We start from the raw sequence: 27951 nt of genomic DNA, 5'->3' as shown, positions 1-27951 counted from the left end.
AAGGCAAGAATATCATGATAACTACATTTACTGTTGCAGGGAAAATATGAGTTTTTTTTTAAATGCTATACCATGTATGGGATGCTATTTAGAGCTCAAATTGTGAATGTTCCCAAGACTTATGCAGAAACTCTTGTAGAAGCCTGACACTGCCTCAGGAATTAATATTTTGTCTACTACTTGCTGCAGGTAATGACAGACTGGATAGATCAATGTTGGTCTCTCCTGGGGACGTTGCAAAGATGAAGATTTGTCCATTTTACTGGTCTGTTGTAAAGCAGGTGAGAAGGAAGTGGAGGTCTCGCCGGAAGTTAACCTGGAGCTCCTCAAGGAGTCTGGGTAACCATGGAAACAGGAGGGGAAGGGGGAGGGGAGTGAGATGAGGCATTACTTCACCAAAACAACAGCAACAACTAGACAACAAAAGATCTTGAGAACGAGAGTCGAGTCAAGCAGATGTTGTCATTGTCAACACAATGTGTGGAAATATGGTCAATTCCAGCGTAACGGACATGACATTCAGACCACTTTTTTGGGATTCAAACCATCACACAGTGAAATTGGGAGTCTCCAAAAGATTCTAATTGAGTTTATCAGACACATTTAAGTATATGTAACATACACAGAAAATTTCATGGAAATTTATTAGGTGGTTGTTGAGAAATTGCATTTTTAGCGAGCGTAACGGACATGACACAAAATGGACAAGGTATTTTGATCTACTTACCATTATGAAAATTCCTGTGAATTTTTGGATAAGATGCAGCTGGTTTTGGTCTTGATTAAACCTTTAGGTCATGCTTTACTCATTAAGTCCTAATTTAGAGTAGTTTTACTGTTCATTCTTTTGTAATAGTTTAAAATATCGCGTAACGGACATGACACTTCGAGTGTAACGGACATGACAGTTTTGTCCACTTTTTGTAAGCTAAGAGAATTTGTTTATTACGAGGTATAGCAGATATTCAATTGTTGGCATAGTAAGGTTAGAACATAGGGACACACATCATAACTGCAATCATGTAGTATTTGTTATATTTATATCATTTTAGGGGGGTTAGTCTTTTTATATTTAAAAAAACAAACAAATATAAAACAAATTCGCTCCTGCACCAGCTAGCTACACTTAGTGAGTAATTTCCAGTTACTACCACCCACCATAGCAAAACAGGACATATTACTATCTTATACTATGGTTATTTTTTTCTTAGTGGCCTAATATTTTATACTTAATATTATACACTAGCGTAACGGACATGACACCCTTGTAAAGTGAACCATATTTTCACTTCTTTGTTTAAATATAAAAAGATTAAAATAACTGCACTCTGCTAAATACATTATGTTCTTGAACAAAACATCAAAAACTCCTTTCATTGCAGGTTTCAGTGATCTAACAGCTACTCTAAAGCACATGGAGTACAATGCCCAGAGTACCACAATGGCATACACTGTTGTACATGTACAACACAGAAGACCATGTCTCCATGTCTGCAGATAGGCAAAGAAAACAAAATGAACCAGATCTGTATGAAATAAAAAGTTTGAATACAACATCATTAAAATGCACTCAGGATTGCATCAACTTTTATGCAATGAAAGAGGACCACAAAACTGTTTGGTACGATTATCAAATTAGTGTTATCATCTGAAAGAAATAAGGTATATTTCATTTCTGCAAAATTCTTTCATTTGGCATTAATGTCATCCTTGGAATAGAATTATCCTCTGTTATCCAATCTTGGATAGAATATTGTAAAAACTTCCACTGCTAGTACCAGTTCTTTATCATTGTCAACAAATGCTTTCTTTTCTTGGCTAGATGTGAATGATCAAGCCCCCTTTTTTTTCTGAGAATTTTCACAACATATTATTATCCATTTCCATGTAGAGTGGTCACCTGGGCAACAAAAGTATTTCTTGTTTTCTTTACGGCAAATTCAACTCATACAAATTGTATAATCAACTTTTTGCTTGCTTAGGCACTTCTTGAGGCTTGCCAGAGTGGTGTACTGGTTACATTATTCTCACCAGCTTGTGAGAAGGACTTGTTAAAATACTGGATGCTTTCCCTACCAACTGGTTGTAAATGATTATACAGTGTACCTTTCAGTGGAGAAACATCTTCTCATAGCATCTCAAAATTGTGCTTTTTGTACGATGCTGAGTGCTGTCCTTATGGTCAGTATATCCCTTGGGCATAGAGGTTGTACATCTAGTTTAGTTGTATTGATGAAATGGATAGGCAGCATTCAGACCGACTTTCTCTGACGACAGAGCTTCATGACTTTCAACATGCTTCATAAAGCAAACAATTCCATTCTCAGCCCTCTTGGCAAGTGATATCTCATTAACGTGCCGCTGAAGGTGTGGATTTATAGAGTCATAGAGATGAGAGAGGTGCATTGATTGTATGGATGCAGGACAAACTTTTTTTTTTTAATCATGAGGCAACACCATCATAGAAGACATTGATGCTGGTGATATTTGAATACTTTGTTGCTGTATCATCAGTGATCATGCTCATTGGATGCACAAGGATCCATTTGTGCAGGAGTTCCTGGCTGTTGTGTTGACTCCATGGTGGATACGTGTTAAATGCGGTCTACAATGTTCTTATATGTAGAAAGTGCTCATTTTAAGTATTAAGGGGAAGGCCAACAGTGAAAACTCCATTGTCTAAATACTCCTTGGAATGACAGCTGCTGTTTATCAGTCAGGATTACAAGAGGTGGGAATGGATCAAACCGGTGTAACAGGGTACCAAGATCATCTGAAATCAACAGTCTTCCTGTGGCAGAAAGCAAAGTCTGCTTGTTTTTGTTTTATTGAGTGATGTGGAGACTTTAATTATTTACTGAAGTATAGAAATGTCCTGCTATCCTCAAGCAATTGAAACTAATCACCACCCTGTTTCACTGGGCCACAGTGTTATTTCTGCCACTTGTCTTATATGAGGTGTCATGTCCGTTACGCAAAGTGTCATGTCCGTTACGCCATTTACAGGAAAACCAGCAGTGGTATAGAAAAATGGTTTCTACACATGCAAGGGGATTCAATCCTAACATAGAAAATGAATTTCCAGCAACTTCACACTAATTTCCTCTTGGCTATGAAAACTTATACTAAAAAACGTAATGGACATGACACTTGAAATGTTATAGAAATCACACAACTTTGAGGATCAATGGGTCAAAAACTGATGAATGCTAAGGAAGTTGGTTGTGATTTTCCATTGATATATACACTGGACTATAATTTAAAAGCTGATCAAGGCCTCTAGGACATATCTGGCCTTCTTTAGAGACTGGAACACTGAACTCTTTAAAAATAGCCAAATTTTTGTGTCATTGCAACATATCATACAGTATTTTCATTGACTGAGAAAAATACCAAATTTTGTAATAACAAAGGTGCGACTAGTGAAAAATGAAAATATATATGTTACTTTTTTAGAATATTTGAGAACTTAAGTGAAACTCAAAACTTCATTTTTTCACTAAAGTGAACATTTCTCATGGAATTGCCCAATATGAAGAGTTTTATTGCAAAACGAGCTATATCCATTCTTGTTATGTTGAGGTATTTGCAATTATCAAAAGTTCCAAAAAGAAACAAAATAAGAAAATATAGGACATTTTGTATCATATACAGGGGAAACTCGGTATAACGAACACTGCTATAACGAGATATCGGTTACAACGAGGAAATTTTCTCGGTCCCAAATTTCCTTCCACACAAGTCTATGTAAAATGCTACTCTTATAGCGAGATCGGCTATAACGAAATAACTGCTATAACGAGATAAATTTTGTGACTTCCAAACAAAGAAAAACATAGTAAATCAAACCTGCTATAGCGAGGTAAAGCAAAATGCCTTCGGTAAAGCTTCACTTCGCCTGTGCTATCATCTTCCGAGATTGTAAAGCTTGATGCGCCAAAAACTGTCTTGTACACACATAATCATTTTCTTCAGTGCACTCCAGCTAGCACTGCATGTTGAACGTGTGAAGTGTGTGTGTGCACGCACACTGATACATGCAGAAAATGTGGTGGGACGGCCATATGTATACATGACATCACCATGACGTTTAGCAGGTGTGAGGCAATCTGATGCTGTGATTGGCCTTCTACTTAGGGAATTCCCCGTCTTCACACACACGCAGTCATAATGTACATAACACACACAGCATTGTGCAGACCATATTCAAGCTTTCCACACAACACACACCCATACGATAACCACATACCAATCCACTGACGATCTTGATACAATCGCAAGCTATATAAATTTACAAATTCAAACATCTACAATTAATAAGAAACACATTCTTGATATTGGATTTCCTTGGCGAAAAACATCTTCTTAGCCATAAAGGTGAGTAATTCCCTCACCCACAATATCAAGTTATCAGTATTGATTGAAATATGATGGGTAGTCCCACATGTGCAAATTAATGTCTTTACTTTATGCCTTCTTTTATGCCTACTGATATAACGAGATATCGGCTATAACGAGGAAAATTACTCGGTCCCGACCATCTCGTTATATCGAGTTTCCACTGTATATAAGAATATTCCTTGTTATATTACAAGTGAGGTATCACTGGAAAGGTTTTATTGCACTCTACCTAATGATGGACTTACTTTAAAAAGTCTGAAAATGGCACCTAGCTCATTTTGTGATGAAACTCTTCATATCTGAAGAGCATCTGCCACAGACATGAACAATTTGATTGGTTTCTTGCTGCTGCAGACAAGCAAAGTCTTGGTGAAACCCCAAGGGACCAACTGCAAGTATTTGTATGATGTAGAACCCTATTATTATGCTATAGTCATTGACTGGCACATTTGCTTTTAAGCTGACTCTAAATAACAGGTATTATATAATTTCACCAACTACCATAATATCATACTGTCCTTCATGATGGACCACAGCATTGCTTCAAGTATTTAATAGGTTGTTAATCACATGGTGGGCAGGGGGTAACCAAATGCTAATAAAGTTAACTGAATGGGAATGCAAAAGATAAACAAATTAACAACTTGCAAGCACAAGGTTGGGAACCTGATGAATGGTGGCATAAACACATAGAAAATCTTTGCGTGATATGTATAGCATTGAATCTTCTCGATTTGCCTGAGGAAATCATCAATGATCTGGAAACGAAAATATACTGTATACGCCATATAATTTTCACGCATTGGGACTTTCCAAAGATTTCGCGAGTGGTCAAATTCACAATTGTGGAGTTTAGTACTGAATGGAGAAATGTATACATGCATGTCACATTCATATCAGTATCAGAGTCAATATTTGTGTGAGTCTTTATATTTGCAAATAGCACCTGACTCACGAAATTCGTGAAAATAAAGACGTCACAAAATATACTGTATACGCCATATAATTTTCGCGCATTGGGACTTCCCAAAGATTTCGCGAGTGGTCAAATTCACAATTGTGGAGTTTAGTACTGAACGGAGAAATGTATACATGCACGTCACATTCATATCAGTATCAGAGTCAATATTTGTGTGAGTCTTTATATTCACAAATAGCACATGACTCGCGAAATTCGTGAAAATAAAGATGTCGCAAAATATTTGGTGTATACAGTACTGTAACAGCACACCAATTACAACAGAACACCAATCACAAAGGGCAGGAGGTACCATCATAACAAGACCTTGGAGACATGCTACTGTAGAAAAAGTGCTGACGAGCAGTGATATAAATTGCTGGATATTTTGCTGGCTTACTGTGATCGTTATACAGCATTGGCATATTATTGCCTGTTATCTAGTTTGAGTGTGCTTCCAAGATATAACTTCTATACATGCAGATTTGAAAAAAAAAAAAATGAAGGATTTCTAGAGACTCACTTTTTGTCTGCCTCTGTTCGCAGCTGTGGTACAGTCGACAATGCCTCCATGAAAGATGCACTGCAGAGAGTAAACATTCGAACCATATCATGATATAGGGCAGAAATCCTACCTTGAGCGAAATGTTGCTTTACATTAATAACACACAGTAGATACATATATTCCTTTGCCATATTTCATATTCGCATTTTTAGAGGCTCCAAATTAATCATATAAAGAAAACAAACACACATTCACATACGTACACACACACAACAAAAAACCACAAACACAAATGATTAAATATTGACAAGGCAAATGCTAAATACGTGCAACAATCGATAAATTCATTTCAAACTAAGCGCTAAGCTGCATGAATTCGAGCATTCATACACATTTTTTTCTCAATGTTTCTGATGACTCTAGGTGCATTAGCATAATCAAAAATCCTCACCAAGAGTACATCTGTTATCAATTTACACAAATCTTTTACAAAATTCTGACAAAGAATCCATTCCTTCCAAAGTCACCATCCCCATGACACTCAAGTTTAGCTTTGACTGGTGACTTCCTGTCCACCATTATAAACTCAAGTTTACGATTGTCCTCACCTGGTTCCCGCATTCCTGTATGGAGACATTGCCTCCTCCAACATGCCAATATCCAGTCTTGCCTGGACCGCCCCATTGCTGCTGAATGAACCCATCACGCAGCTCATGATGCGTGACATCTCATCCGCTACCGCCTCCAACACTCTTCCCATGACGCGCAGCATGAACGCTGGCGCAATGGCGTTGATCTCAGCGTGGATGGCCACTGCATTCATGAGGGCGTCTTTCACAAAGGCCCGTACACCTTGAGGAAGGGGGAAAAGAGTGTCATGTGTGATAGTATGTAACTCTACAACCAGAAATATTTGCGGCATGAAACTTCCGTGAATCGGAGCCAGCAGCCTTTTTCGTGGCACGAGACTTTCGCAAATTGGCTTTCAATGCATTGTGTATGGACAAAAACTTTCATGTGAACTTTATCTTCCCGAATCTTGACTCCTCACAAAATTTGCAAAAGCTTCATGCATGCAAAAATTTATTGTTTTACAGTATATAAATGTGAGATATTGTGACAGATGTGATGATTTGTTAACAGGAAGGCTGAAAACATATCAACACAGATATACCTGTCTCAAAAGAAAGGCATCCCTCATAAGTGTTTTGATATGAAACGGTTATAAAACGTTTTGGTTCCATCTAGAAAAAGAAAAAGGGAGGCATGGGATCTTTCATTAAAGTCAATAGTAGGCCTTATTATTACACAAGCAAGCCATTTTAAAAACTAAACAGTAAAAAAGACAACATGCTTTCAATTCATCCTCAATAACTCAACATCACTGTCACACTGTTCACTGCAGAACAGCTTGAAAGACATCAGTTGAAACATAAAGCCAAGCAAATTGGTTGATTGTGGCAGAATCTTACAAATTCACAGATAACTCCACGTCCGACATCTAATCTTGCATAATAAAAGTAGAAAATGTCTGCAAGTGTCACAAGGCAACACTCACCTACAGGCTGTGGACAGTTAGCCCAGTCATAGTTTCTTGCATAATAAAAGTAGAAAATGTCTGCAAGTGTCACAAGGCAACACTCACCTACAGGCTGTGGACAGTTAGCCCAGTCATAGTTGCCTGCATACACCCCTACTTCCAGCGCTCCCACTAAAGGGTCAATTTTCTGCTCACAGTACGCCTCAAAGATCTTCTCATCCAACTCGGCATATGCCTCTTGAGACTGCTGCACTCAGACAGAGAGAAAAACAGACAAGTTAGAAATTCTATCTCACTTGACAATATGATCAAAGCCTTTTTTAAACTGAGGATCTATCATTTCCATTGCATAAAAACTGCATGGATACATTACAACTATTAAATGATGGGCTCACATCAGGCAAATACATGCAGCAGTAGATTAGATGAACAACATTTTTTTAAAGACTTCAGCCAGACACTTTTCACAGAAACCAAAATTAGATTCACCAGCTCTGTTCCGCAACAAGGCAAGGGAAAAAATAAACTCACTGAAATTATCAAAGTCCCCACAACCAAAATTAAATGGCATACAAATCAATGTAAATTTGACAAATGGGAGTCACAAATGCATACTGCATCTTGAGCCCTACTTTTGATAGTGAGTTTATTCCACAAAATGACACCTGTCACCACTTGGCTTGAAAAAAAAATCCACAGGGGTGGACAACAGCTTGCCCACAAATTGCTAAAGGCTGGTAGAAGCCTGACTTCTGTCGTAAGATGACACTTGAGCTTGCAGAGACAGACTTACGTTATCGATCTCGTGGGTGCTGGGATAGCCAAGCCTCTTGAATTGCTCCATCAAATTTGGGATGACATGTTGTGAGACATGGCTACAGTTGCTCAACACTATCACGAGACACTGCTCCTGTAGATGACAAACAAAGGCGCAACATTGCCACTTGAGAATCAAGAGCATGTTTAGTTCCATCAATCAATTAAGTGTTTTAGCCCTTTCGATTCTAAACTTGGGAAAGCAAGATGGTAGCTTGTGTACAGAATGATACATAGCTCATGAATTTGTAGGGCTACTTGCAAACAAACAAACAAACAACCAACAACCACAACAACAACAAACAAACAAGCAAGAAAAGAAAAAAAGAGATCGGCTAAGTTCCTGTGAATTATCATAAACACTTGTCCCCCAGTTATGAAGAACGATCATACCATTGTCTTTTGTAAGCATATTGATGTAGTTGAACTATGTATAGTTTATCTAAATGCCTAGTAATAATAAATATAACAATCATACCATAGAAGGAATGCTGTCTTCAGGAGACTGGAACAGAGATTCAGGTGTTCTTATGGCTGCCTCTGATAACCTGGGGGGACAAACACATAATACATATATGGATACATCGTCATCTTCTGTGATTTATGCACACTTTGAATCCATCTTACATGGGGTACAGACCAGTGTGTACATTGTAAATCGACTTGCATTATTTTTCTTCCATCCATATATTCATGCATAAATACAAATCGATTGATGAATAGAAAGATAGACAGACAGAGAGAGAGAGGGATACTGATGAAAAAAAAGATACGAACATAGCACACTAATCATGGTAAGGCTATATACATCACAGAGCAAAGAGTAAACAAACTTATGATAACCAAAATTTATTGTACCTGATGATCTTTACCACATTGCAAGTCCGTTAACAGCTTTATGATTATAAATGTAAATGCCATGCTATCAGAATAATGGATGTGAATAATATTACACTATGACTGAAATATTATCATTTGGTGATGTTGCAAATGCCTGAAAGCCGCTATACTCAGAATTTGGTATATTTGGGCTTATTCATCTAACATTCACTTTTTTAATTACCATGCATACATTTTTGTGCAATAAATTAAAAGTTGATTGCCATACTTGATTTCTCAGGAAAATGTCTTATTCATTTTCATTTTTACTGAAGTTTAGATGATATACATCTTCAAAAACTATTGTATTGGCACAGAATACACACCTTAATAGCTTTTGTGTGTCCATATGATCATCATCAAGGTATGCCAGCTGCTCTAAGCATGAAGCAAATCCCTGCAGAATGAATACAATGTGATGCAGCCAAGAGTAATAGTGTTTCTAGTAAGGTCTCCAAGCAAAATCAGAGGACAGAACACTGGAACAGAGACACGTTTCCTGATTTCCTGCAGAAGAGTATCCAAATATTTCTTTGTTTGCTTCTACTTAAATGAAATCAAAGTCCAACTATTATGTTTTGGTTGAAGTAAGGCAAAATCAGTTGCATATCTAGTGTGAACTGATACATGCAAGCCTTAAAAATATCAAATATGTGACTAGTTATAACTCATATCTGATATGTCTTAACATGACTTGAACTGATTCAAAGTCTGTGTTAGATTTAGTAATTCAGTGTATCAATTCAGTAAATCATGTATCTTGCATAAGTATATTACATGAATATATCATCACAGGTTCTTGTTGTGACTACGGGCAATCGCATTCTCATGGAAGATCGAATTAAAACTGAGTGGACTTGAACACAAAAATTATATAAAAGAATATCAACCGGGTATATCGTTGCCATCTTACCATCAACATCTCTGAAGCAAGATCCACTGTCTGTCTCTCTACATGCCTGTTGTCAAATATCTAAACACACCAAAAAAAGGACAACCAAAAATGGTGACCAATGTTTTCATATTTCTTAATTACATTGTGAAAGGAAGAAGTAAAGTGAAAACATGTCAGAACAGGAAACAGTCAGCTATTTGCTTACATGGGTCATGTTCTCTGATACGATAATAGATAATGCCAAAAGGCAGCATTTCCAGAAAGACATATTTTCTTTCCACAGACTATGGCTGTTTTCCTTTCCAAATGCCAAATATAGATTATTAATGTAAAATACTCACAGGAAATTGTTTTGCCTTTACGAGATCAAACTGCTGGTATTTCAGCAAAGAATTTCACACATGACAGAAATAACCAGACTATCTAGTTGACAACGAAAGAGAATCCAGTAACATTGTATACATCTGCATGCATGCAAAAATGCAGACTTCACTCAAACTGTAGAATATCATGACTGTGTAATATGTACTTGCCTTAGAGTCACCCAATAATTGCTACACTGTCTGACTCTCCATACTTCATACTTCATTTTCTTCATGTGCTACTCTTTTGATTCCATTGATTATTTGCTGTTCGAACAGTCACTTTGTTTTAAAAAGAATGCATTTTTGAAAATGTTTCTTCAGGGTAACTTGACTCTGTATCAAAATATTCCACAAACGAGGCACATGACTACAGCATTTGTTTACTTTTAACATTTCGCAGACATTATCATAAGAAGCTCACCTTTTTCTCACCCTGACTGTTGCAGCTTATCACCTCTTTGAGATGCTGTAGAGTGTCTATGACGAGGCTTTCAAACAGAGTTGGCTAAAAATAGAGAAGGAAGACAAACACACTGCATTCATTATGATATCAACAATAGCACTTTTGTGCAACCACTTTTCTTCCTAATTGCATCAGGTATACATTGTCACACATCTTCACAGCTCCTCTCAGATTTATGCTCATCAGACATCTTAAGCACTGTGACATCATTCACCAATGTAGGTTACAAACCAACACAGAGATGGTATGATTATTGATTCACAAGTCCATCAAGAATAAATGATGGAATGTCAAGTTTTTAAAGTCAATCCAACTATAACTTTAACTGCAAAATCCTTAGTGTAGAGCCTAATCTCTCTTCAAAAATGTTCTTGTGTCTTGTCTTTGTGTGTGTTACTTGTATGTGCTGTGGGTTTTATTTCATTGCAAAAGAAAAAGTTGCCTTCCCAAGAAGTATTATTATGAAGGAAGAAAGACTTTCACTTACAGAATGCATGCTGGCAGCAGAATGGACGCGATACTCAATTTGCGTACATCACCAATTGGCAAACGATAATGCCGGTGACAAAAGAACTCTGAAAATACAAAACCACCTATCTCCAGTGGACTCGTGATAACCACTCTTATTCCAAGGTTTGGAGGCATTAACTGGACTTACTAGTGTTGTGATTCCACCATGCTCGTCCATTTGTAGAACCCATGTCTCACGCCCATGGAGCGCCTTGATGTCTGAGAAAGGGAGAGAGCACACACAATAATGCCTAATTCACAAATGCCTCAACGTTGTGTGATAAATTTGACTAGAGTACCACGGTAATCATCCCTGTTTGCGGCAGGGGCTGTTTCAATCATTGATCAAGAGGCCCAATCAGGTGCAAAGTACCCACAGTTCCCATAAAACTTGCAAATAACTCCGGACCTGCTTCTGTTCTAAAGTGGGACTAAGCACACTAAACCTCTTTAGCTGTTTCAATGATGCATGGAACTCTCCCTGCCGCAAAGAGGTACCCTGTCGCAAACAGGAATAATTACTCTATAGTATTCTGTGTGGTTCTAGGAGCATCTCAGGTAACTTACGGCTATAATTCATGGGGGTAAGATTGTCTACAAGCATCTTGCAAAGTTGTGGCAATCTTCACTAAACAGCTCCAGTTTCTTTTACGATGAAGGGGAAGTCATACTAGGAATGCCTTTTTTTTTGGGGGGGGGGGGTGTTTTTCCATGAGACCCTCTTTCTCACAGCTGGTGTAATTATTCACAGCAAAGACTGTGAGGAAAATGTTATGACCATTTTCTGATATGAAAACATCTGACCCGAGAACAAAATGACAGTCCTCACAGTCTCCAAACTACATTTTTTTTTCTTACCATTCACATTTCTTTAAAGACCGCATGCAATATATTTTGCTCGACAGGCTGGTCTTTCTCCGCTATTATTTTTTTCCCCAGCAGATACCAAGACTGTGTAGGGATCTCACACAAAAAAAGTAATTTCATTTCAGGAGAATTTGCATGAGATACTGTATATATAGCTGCTTCATTTTTCACCTTCAGTGGCTTCCTTGAAGAGGGTGATCATGCAGTGGACACGGAGGTCTGCTAGGAGAGACTGGAGAACTTCAAGGGAGGATGATGGTACTTCTAGATTCATCAGAGAGCTCAGTACAGACCTGGAACACACAAACAGATAAACAGACAGCAACTGAGATAGATAAATGAATAATTCTGTAACATGGTAAACTGCAAGAATTAGATCAGGCTGTATAGAGTACTGAGGTGATGATGTCACAGTCTTTTGTTAGGTAGTTTGGGTTGGAGCCACATGTTAGCATGGTTAGCAACAATAGTGTTCACAGATATTGATATGCTGAATATTTCTTTATGTTTATATTTTCGCAAATTTCGCAAATCGGTTGCTCTTCACGAATTTAAAAATATGCGAAGATATGATCCTGACTTGAATGTGACATGCACACATACATTTCTCTGTTCAGAGAGTATTGTACTCCACAATTGCAAATTTAACCTCTCGCAAAATTGTCTGGAAGTCCCGATTTGCGACAATTTAGACTCGCTAAATATATGGTGTATTAAGTATCTGGACTAGGTGAGGTTGTTTAGAACCAGTTTCCATGGCAATGACTGGCTATGACATCATATTTTGGTACTCCATAGCAATAGGTAAATCACAACTAAAGCCATTTGTCACAACCACCAGACACTTTCATTTGAAATAAGAGTCAAAAGGCTGGCTTCAGCAACTACATTCTTGCATCAATGACTTGTAGCTGAGTTTCATTTTTAATTAAAAGGATTTGGGGCATGTAATACATCAATCACAAATACTGTCAAACAAAAGCACTACCTTTACAGTAATATATCAGCCACATCTATACACTACGAAAAAAATATTGGCCTTCTACCTACACCTTGGATCTAATAATAGTGCTAAACTTGAAGAAACTGGGTTACATATCCATGGGTCATATCACACTTGTAAATCCAGTTATGCTGTCAATACATAAATGAAGTCAATCAACCTCTCTGTGACAAGCTACTACAAAATCTAACAGTGATTAGACTTTAAACTCTGTAGCTTTTCACATGGTTGGCACATACTCGCATATTCTTCAGTAGCTTTGAACAGCAAAACACCACTAGCATTTTAACAACAGGTGCATGAGAATAAATTCATACTTTAACACAGCTGCCAATCAACAAACAGGCCAGTGGAATGCCAAACAAACAAAATACTGATTGTAAATTACACACTACCTATTGTCAATTGATACAATACTATTTTTTTTTCCATCCTGGTCAACTGCTAGTCTTGATAGTTTATAAGAAAATTTACTGATTCCACACTTGTAAAGGTCATGCAACTTTTCTGAATCTAAGGGGTCCACAATAGGTGTCATCAAGTTTGGTGCTGGTGCTAGTGCTAGTGCTATCACTACCAAACAACTGCTTTTTTTAATCGAGCTCCAACACTGACATTCAGATTAATGCAACGATACCGATCAGAATTATCGATCCCCAACACTACGTGTTGGCACCAAACCACCATGAAGTTCGCGAGCATCGCGGAGATGAAAAAAGTGATGGCACTTGGTTTGAGTCAGACACCTCTATACTATAAAATATAGTCATGACTGCTTAGCTTTAGACACATAATGAGAAAAAATGATCAAAATGCCACATATTTCATCCCTTCTCCAAAATACAATGATCATAATTTTGCTCCCAGGCTAAGATTTATGTCGCCATGTCTAGAGTGTTCATGAACATTACCTGGGCGACCACTGCATTAACAGACTTTGCACCAACAACGTCATGGACATGAATGTGGGTCTCGCACAGCAATACTAACACCAGCACTGAACTTGAAATGACAAAGATGATAATCTCTAGGGGTTGTGTCGGCCAATGGGGAAAAGGCACATAAATCGCCAACACAAACGGCTGAGCTCGGTTCAGCAGATGACATTCAACACCAGGCCCGACACCAGCAACCGGAAATACGTCATAATTCTGAGGTCAACCTCCCAACACCGACTGAGTTTATGTTCGGTCTTATTACCAGTGCTATTGCTGAGATAGCACTAGCACTAGCAACTTGAAATTACCCAATCAAACATTTGAAGTCTGATGACCTTCTAGTGAAATGCCACTGGATTTTATGTCACATGACATGTTTCTATAGTTTTTAACATTTTCTGCACATACCCTTCTTTTCAACAACTAAATTCAACAACACCTGTCAATCAAAACAAAAGCCAACAGAATGCCAAACAAACAAGATGTGAATGTCAGATTTCATCTTGCCTTTTGTCAAGTACAGCTGTAGCAGTATTGATTTTTTTTTAAAATTCACAATGCAACTGCCATGAAAAGAAATGTAATACCTCTTTCACTGGTGATCTTGAGAGTTTGCAAGAGAATTGCCTGATTCTATATTTGCAAAGGTCATGAAACTTTTCTGAATCTACAGAGTTCACTGAAGTTTCTGTTATAGGATAAGTTACTTTTTCTCTATAGCATTTAACATGGTCCATACACACTTCTGCAGCTTTTAACAATACCAGTGTAACTAGACTTTCAAAAACAACAGGTGCAGTAGATTATTTTGATGCTAGCACCTGCCCATCAACAAAGCAATCAGGTGAATGTCAAACAAATAAGAAATCAATACCACTCTGCTTATTATCAAGCTACAAGATATATTTTTAGCTTCTTTTGTTTATCATTTGCCAGGCAACAACATAATAAAATGCCAGTTTTGAGTGTTCATCATTGATTCTTAACTTGGAAAGGTCAAGCAACTTTCAGAATCAAGACCGACCACACTCTGATATTTTGAAGATGAAGTTCTAAAGCTACTCTGAAAAGCTACTGTACAATAAAACATGGGAAATCATAGGATGTTCCTTAATGAATTATAGCATGGTCCTTACATACTCTTCAGCAGCCTCTACCAGCATAATTATGAAACATACAATATATGTAATTAGCATGCAAAAAAGAGGGGCATCAGAGTATATTCACACTATGAAAACAGGGGCTGCAGGATGGTGGGGGGGGGGGGGGGGGGAGTTAGGGTCAGAAATCAGTAAAGAGATGAGAGAAAAAATCCCAACGCCCATATTTTCTTGAGATTCTGTCTGTAAAGTTATCTGTACCAAAAAAGAAACGGGTCTGTCGAAAAAAAATGGGAAAAATTAAAACAACAAATCAGAAAAAAAAAAAATCACAACACTCGTATCTTCCAAAGGTTCTGTCCTTTGATTCTTCCTGTCTATCAAAGTGCGTAGTAAAACTTACCAATGAAGTTTATAGATATATTACACAAACATTTGAAATAGTCTACTGAGGCTGTGAAGTCGTTGCGCAGGTGCACTCCATTTAAGATGTGTGCATTGCCTTCACATACCAAGCTTTCCTGTTTATGTTCCTTAGAAGAATGGTGTCAAAAAGTCTGATAGCATGTATTAATCCAAAGGGGCCAGTTTAACGAAAGTTTGTTACGTCAGTGTGCAGTCTGCACAGAGTTCACACATGCCTTTAAACAACGCTTGATGTACAATGATGACTAATTAATAGATATGAACAAGAATAGACCATCACCGAGAAAAAAAAATGAGATTGTCACCTGATATTGCGGACACACTGTGGCAGCCACGCCCCTGCCCCCATGTCGTGCTTGCTGTCTATCCAAACTCCCAGACTGGCTCTCTCTTTCTCATCCTTCTTCTCCAGAGAATCGGGCAGGAATGCTGCCCTCACCAGGTCTGCAAAGTAGCTGGTGATCTTTGTCATCATAGTCTAGAGAAACAAACAAATACATGAATAAACAAAAAATCACACTAAACAACAACAAAATAAACACAATTAAATAGAAGCACTGAATAATGCTAAAAAACAGGCAGAAAAAGAATACCAGAATGATCTGTGCTATCATATTCATACATGTAAACACTTCACAAATTCATGAGATAGGGGGTTGAATATTTCAGAATTGAAAAATTCTATGTAAAATTTATTCACAATTTTGTATGGTATATAAAACAGATACTGATTGCTTTTATTCAAGACACTTGATATTATTGTCCCTCAGGATCCCAACTCCATGCCATGACCCTGAGGCCAATAAAATCAACAGGAGCCCTGAAAGCAGTCCAATCTTTGTAATACACATTCCAATAGTTTCCAAACTGACGCAGATTATTTCATGATTACTTTCCAAGCACGGCAAAGTGCGAAAAAACTTAACCTACCTTAAAGATAGTTTCTTTGGATGTATCCACAGTCATGCCCTTTCCGCCAGCCTGTTGAATGAATAATAAAGAAACAAAGGAAAATCATGTATCAATTACAAATCATCGCTTCACAGACTGTAAAGTTTCATCAAACTAGCTCTCACTAAATATATATATTTTAGGGCAATGACTTGCAACAAAGAGAAAATATACTTTAATTTCTTTGTGCCTCATACTAGTCCCTTCTCGAATATCATGTGAAGATATGATGGAAATGCTGACAAATTCAAGCTAACTTGGTGTATAACATCAAATCTGGTTTTATGAAAGTCTTAACAAATAATTATAGAACTACAACATGCTAAAACTATGCATAGCCATACTAACATTTTATTTGTTGTGTTATGCTGTACAAAAGAATGATAAGATCTGTACTATAAATGCTAAAACAACACTTTCAAGCTCAAGGAATCATAATGCTTCTACTGCATCGCAACTGAAACTTTTGCATTCACTAAATTTTAACCTGTAAATGAAAAAAAAAGAAGAAGACAGAAATAAACTTCTATTTCTTGGCAAAAATAAATTCCTGCAATAATCAAAGATAAGGATGATCACCTCAGACACCACTGATGCATTGAAGTAGGACTGCCCAAGTCGCCAGAGTTCGGGGAATGTCATGAGAAGGTTGTCAGCCAGCTCTTCCAGGAACATGACCTGCTGAGGGGCGGAGAATCTAGCCTCCACTGTTACCAGAGGATAGAGACACGGACAGAGAGATAGAGAAAAAAAAAAAGGGGGGGGGGGGTCAATGAACTATTTACAATACAGTTTATTCAAGTTACATCACATAAACATATACAGAAACACTGATCAAGATGGAGAATGAAGTTGAATGAACTATCTGAATCCCTGTTTACCCAGAGAGGTGTTTCAGAAAGAATTTACGTCAGTCTTAAAAGTTAGGGTCAACTTCAAATTATGGTATGCTGTTTGTGCATTCGATGATATTCTAACTTTCTCATGAAAATTAAAGTTGTGGAAACTTTTTCATGCAGTCACAAATATACAAAATAAAATAAACTTTTACAGCTGCATATTACTACATAACAACAATAGCCCTGATGCACCAATGGCTCAATACTTGAATAATGCAAGGCTAATACTACTTCAATTATGAATTTTACGATAAACTCACTTGTGGAATCAGGTGCTGTGAATTTGATCTGGATACCTGAGCCTGTGAATGGTAATAATATCGAGAAAAGAATATCAAAACCTTTAGATTAATACTGACAGGATACATAGGAATTCTCTTCCTGCAAAAGAAGAAAAAGAGAGCAATAATAAAAATTATGCAAAACTGGACATTAGCGGTGGCCCAGGGCCACTTAAAACTGATGTTGAGCCACCAAATTTTGAAAATGATGGCTCAATCGGCAACTAAAATTCAAAATGGATTGTTATGTTTGCCCTCATTTAAAGCCACTACATTCCTTTTTCTAGCCACCAAAATGTCAGACTTAAAGATTTCAGTGACGCAAGCAGGCCACCAGAGGAAAAAGTCAGTGTTAAGCCCTGAATTTTGGCACAGATAGCATGGTGATATGTAAAAGACACATAATATGATGCACCCAATACTGTCTCAAGTTCTGATATGTTGCACTGCTTAGATTTTTTTAAAATTTATTTATCTAATTTTTTTTTTTTTTTTTTTTTTTTTTTTTGGGGGGGGGGGAGGGATATTACAATCATTATAATGAAAAGTCAATGTCAGGAATATAGATGAGCTTATAACAGTACCTGAGAAGTTCCGACGATGACCTCTGACCTTTGCAGCATGGGATGGGGGCTCTAGAGTTTCACCTCCTTTTTGGTCTACAGACAGACAGTAAAGACAAAACAACAAACAAACAAACAAAATTAACATCATCTCAAAAAAAGGTCTCCTTGGCTATACATACGTCTCCTTGGTAATATTGACCTCATTTGCAACAAAATAGCCCAAAGAAATCATATCCATTGCAGTCAAAATATCACAATCATTGATACAGCTTTCAATTAGAAAGTCGAAGTGACATAAAAAGAAAAGTTCTTGTTGTACGGCCAGATAGGGACTGGAAGCCTGCAACAAAGACTGCATCACCACTTAAAAGATTAGGTATAGCAATTGTGGAAGACTTTCAAAGTGAGAATGGATCACTTTTACTCTGTTGTGCATGCAAAAATAACCCATATATGAAAAGTACTTGAAACAGAGCAATTTAAAGACATGTGTGTATAGAGGCTAAACAGTCCTCAACATGCAGAACAAGAAATTCATAGGCACTGGGAAAGTTTTATAAAGTTTGCTTTAAAAAAAAAAAGCTTGTTAAAAGTACCACAACACATCCAATTGTACGAAACACCAGCTCATATTGTAGCCTTTCAAAGTCATAGTGAAATGAAAAGAAGGGAAATGACATGTGATCGTATAGAAAGAATGGAATGAAACAAAACGAAACAGATGAAACTGCATGGATTCGAATGAAATGGTACAGAATTGAAAGAAATGAAATAGAATGATATGAACATAAAATAAAATGCTATGAAATGAAATAAAATCAAATGGAATAGTATGGAATGGACTGACACAAAATGAAATTATTGTAGTGAAATGAAATATATGAATAAAATGACATGAAATAAAATAAAATGAAAATGGTATACCTATGAGAATGTGCTCATCCTTGCAGTCACTCAGCAGCTTGAGAATCCACTTCTGCTCATTGACGATGCATTCCCAGGCTGGGTCCCCAGGAGCACCCAGCTCCACAAGGTATCTGGAAGAAACACCATGCAATGATGCGATCAATTTCAAGTTTTAATTTCAAAGTTTCTAACATTTAATTCAAATTGTTTCTAACGTATGCACAAAAATTGGAAAAGGTGATTATGTCACCACTACACAAGTTTTCCACTGGTTTGTACACTACAATTGTACTAAAATATATATATATATATATATATATATATTTTTTTTTTTGCTTTAAGGGTCATCATTAGCGAGCTTGAGATCTGCGATGCGAATGCTTTGATGAGACAGCTTCCCGGTTTGGACAATGGAAACCACTGTCTCCACATGTGCAGAACACCCATTTTTGCCTAATCAATTTCGTCCTAGTGTTTGCATCATAGATCTAAAGCTTGCTATTGCTAGTGATTGTGAAGCTACTAGAACTTGATGCAAGTGATAGATATTCTTATTGATTTCATGTCAACGACCAGAATTTAGTATTTATTTGAGGACAGTCCAACAGGAGACTTGTATGCTGATGACATTATCACCTCCGCTAATGTGAATATGTGGTTAGGACTAAAAATTGCTGATTCTTGAAAACATGGAAATGCACTCTGTCAAACACACCTTGACCCTAATCAGATACAGAAGGCTAGAGGAAGGGGACGTACCTGATGTATCTCTTTTGGTCCTCCAGGGGTGTAGGGAGTTCCATCAGTTTCTCATGCAACTGCACTTGCAAGTCTCTTATCCTGTTCTCAACCTCATCATAAACTGTTGACATGAATAGCAAATAATATCTTAATAAATCAAACTGTTGTGCTATATAAAAATAGTCCAATTTTATGAAGCAGGATTTTGCAGGTCCTGCTGACAAAATTTTGTCACTTGGCCAGTCATCTTCCCATATCAACTTTTGCTATCACAGCATTAAATTCTCCTTGAATTGTCAGGACCACTTTGGTCAAGGAGGAATATGATTACAACATTAACCTTTGACATTAAAATGTTACAATTCCACTATGTTATTAACAGGCACAACCAGTTTCTGAAGGCAATGTGTTCCTTGAATTTTAGGAACTGCACATTAACCCATTGAGGATGAGTCCTAAGTATACTCATACAAGTGTCTGTGGGAAAATGCGTTCTCTACAGCACAATCAGCCTGTCCTCAACAGGTTAAATTCCACATACAAATTATCTAGAGGCTGAGAACCAACTATTGGCTATTGAAAAGCGTAATACCATCTCATATGGGTGAAAGAAAAATAGACATCTTGCTCTTTGAAATTTTCAGTACATAGCATATAGCAGTGTACAGACCAACCTTTCTTGAAAGCTGTCACCTCTGTGCTTGAGAACAGTTGACGAGCTCTCTCGTAGTCATTGATCACCACTTCATAGTCACCCTGCATGAAAGGAAGCCACACATGACAGTGTGATAGTCAATGCTGACTCTGATCAGGTGCTTACGAGAAAGGGCATGCTGTTCGTCACTTCCTCAAGACTCCACTGGCATGTTATAAAGCAACATTTCATCCGATATTAATTTGCTTCACTTAGTGACCTTCCAGTCGCTCTTTCACGTCTGTTGTTGCACAAATGCGTGTACCCTTGTTCCATAGTTGCGATTTCATGTAATGGTATAATGGCTTGGAATCTAACAATATTATGAGTGTTTAAGATCACATCTTGTGAGATTTATGAATCTACAACAGACAGAATGACTTGCAAAGTGAAATGTTGTGGACAGACTATTTACCAATGAAAATTAAATGTCAAAAACTGCTTTTAAACATACCAAAGAGAAAGACAGAGGGATAAAAAGAGATTATTTTATTGGAGAAAGATAAAGAGTGAATAACTGAGAACAAGAAATAGACTGAGAATAATACTGGCATTGACTGATCTGAACATTGTGCAAAAAAAAAAAAATTATAAGAACCTACATAACAATATGCTTTCATAGTGGAGATCATTTCATGTGCAAAAATGATAGAATACACATGGATGTATTTCATATTCAAAGTGAGAAATACATGTACACCATAAGTCTGTATGTATGCAACTCACAACCCAGTATAACCATCAATACAAACACTTTTTCTAGAAAAACAGGTACAGACAGACAGATGGACAGACCAACAGACAGACGTACCTTCTTGATATTCCTCTCAATGGTGATGGGGAGATGGAAGAGGAACTTGAAGCGGTTCAGGACATTGAGGGCGTTCCTTGTCGAGTCTGCTCGATCCTTGCGGTGAAGCACACTCTGGAAAATCTTTTTGGCATTCTCATTGCCCTCTGTTGTTGAGTGGGTGAGAGAAAGAGGAAAAAAGAAGAGAGAAATGGATGAAGAGACAGGCAAGAAAACAGAACCAATGATTTACCCGAAAAGTTGACTATGACTATGACTATTTCTCTGTAACATACCATTTCTATACATGTTAACGAAGAATGAAGAAATATGTGTGTGCACAGTTGTATGTTACATTTAAAATGTTGTATGTTGGCATCAGAGTTTACACTTTCATGTGCTGTTCAATTCCTGGATGGCACCCGACTCACAAAATTTTGCGAAAATAAAAACCCAGCGAAATATAAGCCATATACAGTACATGTATACATTAATGACACCTGTCCAACAAGCCTGCACTGACCATTGAACTTGATAATACTGTATACGCCGAATAGTTCGCGAGGTTTTCATTTTCGCGAATTTCGCGAGTTGGGCGCTATTCGCGAAATTAAAAACACGCGAAAATATTGACTGATCCCGATGTGGATGTGACATACGCGTGTACATTTCTCCGTTCAGTGCAGGACTCCACGATCGCGAATTTTAATAACCACTCGCGAAATTGTCTGGAATTCCCGATTCGCGAAAATTTAGACTTGCGAAATATATGGCGTATGCAGTATACCGATGTTTACTTACTGACGAGAAAGTCCTCGATCTTTTGAAGGGTGGCGATGGGTTCTTCCGGCTTGTCCCCTTCCCCGTTCACCCCTGTCTCTTCATCATCGTTCTCCTTGTCGTCGACCTCCGTCACTTCTTCTCCTGCAGACAGGGGCATCCTCTCGCCTATATTCTCATGCCTGCACAAGTCTCCGTGGATAGCTGTGGGTAACATGAGACAAATATTCTTGTATTTACAAGACTATAAACATTCTTGTATGTACTAAACAGTAAGGGAACAAATGTCACTAACTTATTTTGCTTTAAATTGTATGATGTTGCACTGTAGTACTGAAGATCTAGTGTGTCCTGTAGGTACTCAATGTCTGTTGAATAGAATCGACAAGCCACAAGAAAATAGCCTTTCTCTTTGTATAACGTTTTCAATGTTGCTGCCAAATTGATACTGATTTTGCATTTCTCCCCAAGAAAACAGTTTCAGAAATTATTCCTAATATGTGACATACATACACATTTGTGACCAAAGAAGATTTATACTCCACTTCATTTAGGGAAGGTGCATGAGGAATACAAATTACAATGTGTCTCTTCCTATGTCTACTGCCATTTGAAGAAAACTAACTATTACATACAAACATTTATCATAATTTTCCATGCAGACTAATTGAAACAGGTTGTGACATGCAAGGCGCAAGAAGCAACTACTTTTTATGGTCTTTTTCTTTTACTTTATATGTGTCCCTTTGAAATTAAGTCTCTGTAACTACTTTATTTCAACTAACTTGACAAATAAAAAGTACAACAAAGAACTTACTGGCAAGAATATCCTGACAGTTCATGAAGGTACCAAGGTTGGATTTGATGAATGTCTGAGGTCCTTCAGTTTTCAGACCGGATGACTGTCTCTTTAAATGTTCCAGGCCCTTCTTTAGGTCCGAAAAACTGTAGAAGGAGAACATGGTTAACATACTGTATGAATGCAGACATAAGCTCCTACATACACATACAATAAATACATACACAAACGAACATATGATATGCTTGTACACCTAGTAAACAACCTACTTGTAAATACTATATGCCTGAATAAAAACAAACCTACATTATGTGGCTGTATAAAACCAAACCTACCTACTTATTATTATTCCTTCCTAGTAAAAATGCACAGTGAAATCCTACACATCATCTCCTTCCTACATTACAGAACTTATTTACCATCACATTCCAGCACAAACTCTTCGATCATCATCTCAACATTTTATCAGTCTATCCTGTAAACACACAAACATATGATAACCTATCCTTCACATCATCAGCTCCTACTCTTTGGAGTTCATTACCCCTTTCAATTAGAAGCATATCATCCTTTGATTTTTTTTTTCAAGAAGGCACTGATAAGTTACCTGTTCAAGTATTGATGATTGTATATGCTGTGTCATGTACATAGAGGATTTATGACAATTAGTATGCACCCTATAAATGTGAATTACTATTACCTTGTGCTACTGTGACTCTCAATCAGGAATAAGGCTGGCTCAAAGTTCCTGTGAGCTAAGTTGCTGCTTCCTGGTTGACAGAATGAGAAAAGGAACTGAGAATCATCATAAGGAGCACTCATTATCAGAGCTTTAACTCAATCTGTCCTTATGGAAATGACCCTCTTCAACTAGTATGGTAAAAAAAAAAATAAATAAAAATTACTGTATGAAAATTTTTGTCACACAACTACATGTTGTATCTGACAGGTTGTGGTCTCTCTTTGAAGACAAACTACACCTAATAAAGACATTGACAATTATTTGGCACTTAATCACACAGACAAACCTTGACAGATGAAACCAATAAATGATGCAAATGAGACATGGAATTACATCAAGCTTGAATTCATTGGTAAAGGTTCTAAACAGCGAAAAGGTAGAATCAAACTTAGAGCTATGTTCTGAAGTAATATGTCTGCTCACAAAAAGCTTCTATATTTCACTTGTAAAATAGATGTCTACATAAATAAACATACCTTGGGGAAACATCTGATGAACTTCGTCATCTGACATTTGCCTGAAGACAAAATGACATTTAAATTGATTGGTGAATGCTACGTCATCTTTTCAAATTTGGTTGTTGTATTCATGGGGCACAGAAATGACTAGCCTCTTGTCAAGGCCCTCTCGCTGTATGGTGAAGAGAGCCCAGCTGAGTGGGGTTGCACGAGGGCCTTTTGAGATCTGCTTCGCATCCTTGTTAGCCCTTTGAATTACCGACTTTTGCTCCCCAATTTCGGGAGCATATGTCGACCAATAAGCGTGTCTGTCTGCTCGAAACTGATTTGAATACAGCGAATGCAGGCCACAGACCTCCACGGGTGGTCAGTGATGCATGCGAACAGGCATGACAACACCAAGGCTGAGGATGTGGGGAGCGCGCCATTCCATCGGTCGAACCTGTTAATATGAATTTTCAGTAGGGTTCACGTGTCATGAATAATAATGTGTGAAGCAGATCTCAAAACGCCCTCGCACTGTTGCGCTCTTCTGGGCTCGCTTCGCTCGCCCATTACAGCAAGAGGGCCTTGACAAAAGGCTAAGAAATGACAGGAGATTCAATGTCAGAAATTAACGTGACCGAAATCATATAAAATCATGTGCGACTCTTGCAAATCTATTATAATGTGTTTAGAAGGTGTATTGTTGAATACAAATTGCTTCAATTCATAGCAGAAGACAGAATGCTTTCTCATTGCATGAAAGAGTACATACATAAGATGGTAAACTGATTGCATTTGAACACATTCAAAAGTGCAGTTTTGTGAAAGAGGTAAGAATCATGTGTCAGTTTGGAATGTCAGCAATGTATGACAGAAAGTTAATTTAATGAACTATTCACTGAAAATAGAATGCTTCATCTCTCAAAGATTCCCATACAAGGCTCTCAATATTTATGACAGACTCTTCCTTTGCTGGACCCTGAAAAAAACCCAGCATTGTCAGTGAAACAATGAGCTGCTACGACAGTATGATGCTTACGGGGTGTGTTCCATTGGTAGGCCCAGGGGGTCCTCTCGGCCGACCTGAAGTGGGGAAGAGGGCCGACTGATGCTATTCAGTCTCCTTTCAAATAGCGAGGACTCATCTACCCAGATGGCAGATTCCTGGAGGGCATCTATGGGAGATAAACCAGCCAGAGAAGAATCCATCTAGTGTTCTGCTTCTTTTCCATAGCCAAATGCAAACTTTGGTGAAATAAATCATATGTTTTGTGTTCTTCTTTAAAATCATTAATAAAATCTCAAGTTATAAAGCACATCAGATTTGAGTTTAATGTAGCCATTTTATGACACCCTTTATGACAATATTTGCTCTCCATCACTGCATTTTCTGGCGAGGATAAAAAGAAGAAATTATGACATGGTAGCTAATATTCAGGTGATCTGACAAAGATGACATGTACCTGGCATAACAATGTAACCGAGGGACAAAAAAAAAAAATAATCACATGGACTAATTTTTAATTCTGCCACTACATTCACTTGTTTACACTGAATTCATATTTCTTTCCAGATATGACAACTCTTGAAACAAAGAGAAATGTTTCATTAATTTTTAAATGCATCACAGTCAACTCCAAAACAAAACAAAACAAAACAAAACAGTGTCTAATAGAGCTGAATATTCTGCCTCAGCATAAATTCTCACACTAAATTATGAAAAGTCTGAGTCAATGTAACTTGGATACTGCCTAAATCAGAGCTTACTATAGTCCAAATAGATTAGGTTGTTGCAGAGTTGACTGCACAAAGTTTTGAAAACTTACTTGGCAAAAATTGTAGCCCTCTGAACTTAATGGTCGACGTGCCCACTCCGGCCGATTTGGTTGTCACGACGACATCGCCAGGACCCTTGCAGTTGGTCGTCCTACAGATGATCTTGCTGGGAGATATCCACTCAGCGAGAAGAGTGACATTCACACCACACACCGTCACATCTTATTAGGAGATACAATTTAGAATGTGCATAATGTATACTATTCTGTCCCAAGTATTATAAGTTTCCATTCTTTCTAGCATTTTATCTGCTTCTCCTTTCTTAATGGCTATCATACAAATGTTATTCAAGTCAGATATTTGCTTTGATTTTCACGGCATGATAAATAATTTATATACAGCTGTATTTAAACACACACAAATAAATGTCAGTTGCACATTTGATGGCAGTTTATTCCTAATAATGGGAGAAACATGGATGGAGAATGATTTAAATATTTCTTTCAGGATTGGAGATGGCTATCACAAAAGCCAATGCACATGGAACAGATCTTCATACTGATACCTTGGACACAGGAAGCCCTATGGAGGTCAAATGGGGATGTGGTGCTTGCTTGCATTTCTGTCACTCAAAATAAAATTGCAATGAATGATATCATATGATGCTCATCATCATGATCATCAATTTTAAGTCAAACTGGGTTTCCACTGCTCGGGATGAACAGCATCACAGGATCACATAAAAACTTCCTTAAATTGATATTACGTAAGATCTATGTATACTCACTAAAGAGATCCTTTGCATTCAGGCCAAGGTTTTCTCCCCTGATGGTCAGCTTGGTGCCAGGAGGACCCTCCTTGGGAGAGAGGCCAGTCACCTTGGGTGGCTCCCGGGCTGACCTCCTGATACTGATCGATTGCATCCTGTTGATCTGCGATCACACGGTGGGCTGTGTGACTGATTGATCTCGACTCCAGAGTAGACCTAGAAACCTAGACGACACACCACTGACCCTATGTATGTATGAATCAAGCAGGTGGGAAAAGGTGATGTGCGTATGAGCAAGGCATAGATAACAATTAACATGTTAATTACAGTATTAAATGACATCTGAGCGAGGAAGTTTTGAATTTGATTACAACCACTGACTCTTACTTACCTGAATTACCTGAATTACCTACGATGACGCCCAGTATGCAGTAAGTTGAAAACTTGTAACAGGTTAACTGTTAGAGGGCCATTCAAAGGATTCAATCCTGAGCCCGAGATCCATGTGATGAATCCACATGGTATCAGTTTGGGGATATGCAATCTGGACAAAATTTGTTTGTTAATGTTTCTGCTTCCAGTGATCATTGAGCTTGGACTCGAAGCTATTCACTGATATTACCTCGACAGCAACATCACTCATCTTCTCGGTATTGTCCCAACACTAAAGTTCATTGACTAGCAGTCTTTGCACAGACATACCAGCCTGCAAGCCGGGCACAACCCATTGGAAAGGTGCACTCACTCACCCATTCAAATCCTCTGCTCCATGCATGCACGATTGCATGTAACAAAAGTGCACGATTGCATGTAACAAAAGTTACAGCTACAGTGTACGCTACGCGAACGAGTTGGCCAGGCCAGTCACACATACCGTATGCAAGGCAAGCAAGTGAAGGGAGGGAGCGGGAGGAAGTGCACTGTGTGGTACATGACTTGATTTCGTCGCACAACGCCCAATAAAATGCGAGAAAATCATTCTAGACTACAAAAACTGCTCTTGGTAAAGAGAAGGGAAATTGCACTGCCATGCCGTCTATTCTTACAAATTACACTCGTTAAACTTAATATTACCTGATTTACATCAGTGGGAGGGCTCATTCAGTGGCTCAGTACAGTCAGTACAGTGTTGACATCTTAAAACGGGG

General features: G+C 37.8%; 1 protein-coding gene across 1 annotated transcript; it reads right to left on the bottom strand.

Annotated features, from left to right (window-relative positions):
* Positions 1-259: 259 nt before the first annotated feature.
* On the bottom strand, positions 260-27951 carry LOC139712570 (exocyst complex component 2-like). Its single transcript, XM_071624379.1, has 28 exons — positions 27878-27951; positions 26822-27048; positions 26085-26255; positions 25298-25433; positions 24292-24332; positions 23774-23843; positions 23092-23219; positions 22296-22478; positions 21516-21661; positions 20685-20766; positions 20029-20131; positions 19288-19400; positions 18382-18456; positions 17777-17818; positions 17197-17324; positions 16597-16647; positions 15972-16144; positions 12371-12492; positions 11481-11551; positions 10781-10864; positions 10013-10072; positions 9426-9496; positions 8699-8768; positions 8198-8314; positions 7510-7651; positions 6473-6716; positions 5883-5942; positions 260-335 (listed from the first exon to the last, which is right to left on the bottom strand). The coding sequence occupies exons 2-28, from the start codon at positions 26955-26957 to the stop codon at positions 260-262; spliced, it is 2895 nt and encodes a 964-aa protein (XP_071480480.1). The 5' UTR covers positions 26958-27048; positions 27878-27951.

Source organism: Diadema antillarum, unplaced genomic scaffold (genome assembly GCF_040938485.1).
Source record: "Diadema antillarum isolate AM-2024a unplaced genomic scaffold, OU_Dant_1.0 seq00001823_RagTag, whole genome shotgun sequence".
Taxonomy (NCBI): domain Eukaryota; kingdom Metazoa; phylum Echinodermata; class Echinoidea; order Diadematoida; family Diadematidae; genus Diadema; species Diadema antillarum.
Note: the sequence above shows the minus strand (reverse complement) of the source record. Positions and strands in the feature narration are given on the sequence as shown.

What these genes read in the sequence shown, in the direction of transcription:
- LOC139712570 (XM_071624379.1), bottom strand. Translation starts at nt 26,957, where the DNA reads ATGCAATCGATCAGTATCAGGAGGTCAGCCCGGGAGCCACCCAAGGTG. An exon ending in GGATGAGCACATTCTCATAG is followed by an intron (nt 18,457 to 19,287) that starts GTATACCATTTT and finishes GTCTGTCTGTAG; the next exon opens with ACCAAAAAGGAGGTGAAACT. An exon ending in CAGTGTGTCCGCAATATCAG is followed by an intron (nt 12,493 to 15,971) that starts GTGACAATCTCA and finishes TGTGTGTTCCAG; the next exon opens with GTCTGTACTGAGCTCTCTGA.